The sequence below is a fragment of the Benincasa hispida genome, chromosome 4 (genome assembly GCF_027475165.1).
Source record: "Benincasa hispida cultivar pf3 chromosome 4, pf3_genome.v1.1, whole genome shotgun sequence".
Classification (NCBI taxonomy): domain Eukaryota; kingdom Viridiplantae; phylum Streptophyta; class Magnoliopsida; order Cucurbitales; family Cucurbitaceae; genus Benincasa; species Benincasa hispida.
The window spans coordinates 62,524,557-62,527,124 of NC_143481.1; the positions used below are offsets into that span (position 1 = coordinate 62,524,557).

The 2,568-nt window shown below is 30.8% G+C and overlaps 1 protein-coding gene across 1 annotated transcript; it reads left to right on the plus strand.

Moving 5' to 3' along the window:
* Positions 1-1,200: 1,200 nt before the first annotated feature.
* On the plus strand, positions 1,201-2,353 carry LOC120076279 (uncharacterized). The gene has a single exon (XM_039030046.2). It carries the CDS (start codon positions 1,409-1,411, stop codon positions 2,102-2,104), a length of 696 nt encoding a protein of 231 aa, XP_038885974.1. The 5' UTR covers positions 1,201-1,408; the 3' UTR covers positions 2,105-2,353.
* The last annotated feature ends 215 nt before the right edge of the window (positions 2,354-2,568 follow it).

Below are 2,568 nucleotides of genomic sequence, written 5' to 3' on the forward strand. Positions count from 1 at the left end.
TTAAAAGTATTTAATAAGGCATTGAATGTCAATTTATGTTTAATAATTCTTTTTTTTTAAAAAAAAAAAATTTGTCCTTAAACTTTAGTTCTAGCTTCTATTTGATTCATAAGTTTTAAAATACTACACATTTAGTCTTTAAGTTTTGATTATTGTCTTAATTTAGTCTCTAAATCTTAAAATGTAACAGTTTCGTCATTCAATTTTGAGTTTTGTTTCAATTTGATCATTAGAATTCAAAATTTTACATTTTTATCCTCTATTTTTTTTTATTAATCATTCACTTTTAATCATTGACATCAATGACTATTAATTAATTTAAAATAATTGTGAAGTAAAATTTTAAATTTAATTATAAAAATGATGCAAAATAGTGAAATTAATAATTATAATTTGTTTAATGATTTTAAATTTATTAAAATACATTAACACTATTGGCAATAAATGAGTATTTAATGAAAAATCTAATTCTTAAAATATATGGATTAAATTTTAAAAAAATACTCAAATGTCAAAGGTAAAATTGTAACATTTTGAAATCTCGGAACTAAATTGAAACCAAATACAGAACTTAAACTAAATTTATAATATTTTAAAATTTAAGAACCAGATAAAAACTAAACCCAGATAATATAGATATTTTTTTTTAGGTAAAGAGTAGAGAGCGGACATTCAAACACTCCCCAACACCCTTAAACAAAAGGAGAAAAACTCCTTCCAGATCAAAGGTGTTAAAATATGAACGGATTTGTTTTTCTCTCAATATGACAAAAATAGATTATATTAACAACATTTCTAACAAAAACAATATCTCGATAAAGACTTCAAAATGTATGTTTAATAAATTTTTAAACTTTAAAAATATATAATAGTCTCTGCATTAAAACTAAAATTGAAAAAAAAAAAAAAAAAAACCTGTGTCTCTCAACTGTCTTTCCATGATGCCCTTCTTTACTTTCTGCATTTGCCAATGGGGCCATCTTCTCTCCCCTTATTAAATTCCTACCCACATATTCAACCAAGAAACTCTAACTAATTTTTACCCCTTTAATTAATTTACTAACTAAAACAGGGTTGGTTAACTCTAATATTTTAATTGTAAATTAATCCACTATCAGCTGATTCCTCTAAAAGACAAATTCCTGATATCAATATTTATATCTGTCAACTTCAATGTTACAACCCTTTTAATTTATTATACACTGTTCAACAACTGCATAGACTAAGCATTTAGAACTCAAATAGCTTCTCCTAGCTACTTCATACAGCATCCATATTTTCTTTTCCCCTCCATTTTTTATTATTATATATCAATCAAATTCAGCTGCTTTGGATCTTTAAATCCAACTTTTAGATCTGTGGATCAAAGAAAGAGATCCCATTTTTTCATATCAATTTTGGCTTCAAGATGCAAACTCAAAACTATGACCAAATCTCTCAAAAATCTTTCCAAAGCACCAAACATGAAGATAGATTCTTCAATAGGGCTCTATCCAAAGACCTTAATTCCACCACCAACTCCTCTTTTAGAGTATATTACGGCGGCGCCACCGGTGCAATTCCGTTCCGGTGGGAGTCCCGACCAGGAACTCCAAAGCATCCTTTTTCAGACACTTCCATCCCTCCTCTTACTCCTCCTCCTTCTTACTATTCCTCTTCACATTCTACATCCAAAGCCTCTTCCAAACCAACCCTTTTGAGCTCCATTTTTCCTCGGCTCACACCGAGGAAATCTAGAACCTCCTCGTCTTTCTCCTCATCATCTGGCTCCTCCTCTTCCTCCTCCTCTGCGTCATGGTCGTCCTCTCGTTCATCGTCCTCCTCATCTCCCTCAGCTTTTGTTAGACCTAAATTCTTCAAACGTCGTCGTCGTTTCTCGGAATCTTCAAGCTTACCGTTCGAGTATAGCTTTGACGACAACGACAGAGACGAGGTGGTGACCGGGAGTACTCCCAATTCTCCAACATCAACTTTGTGCTTTGGGGGTTGTTCTTCAAGTAGAGCTTCATTGTTTGGAGGTTGTTACCAGTTAGTGAGTGTGAAGAATGCTTTGTTGTCCATTGTTGGCCATGGATCTGCAAGTAGAGGTACTCTTAATAATTAGTTGTGTGAATGAAATTAGTTAATCCCCCATAAGGTGTTTTTTTCTTCTTTTTTTTTTTTTTTGGGTCTTTTTGTTCAATCTTCTCTCATTGTATGTGTGTTTGTGGAGTGAAATATTATACTATATGGAACAGAAGTTCTTGAGTTGATGTTTTTTGGGCTATTAGCCTCAAACATCAATTTATCTTGAAGGTGGCATATCTCATGTCAAATTATAACATAATCAAAACATTTTTAGTTTTGTGTTTTACTTCTTTTCTTGCATATATATCCACATTATATTTTCTTTTTACATCATTGTCAATAAGTAATATTATAAGGAAAAAAAAGTAAATAAAATAAATCATAAGGAACATAATGAGAATTGAATCTCATCCCAAACCCTAAAATCCAATATGAGCATGAGAACCAATAGTTGTAAAATCAATCAATTACATATCATTCCATTATCTTTTATCCCAAGTT

Bases quoted from the DNA above. Each gene is read 5' to 3' on its own strand.
- LOC120076279 (XM_039030046.2), top strand. From the start codon at position 1,409: ATGCAAACTCAAAACTATGACCAAATCTCTCAAAAATCTTTCCAAAGC.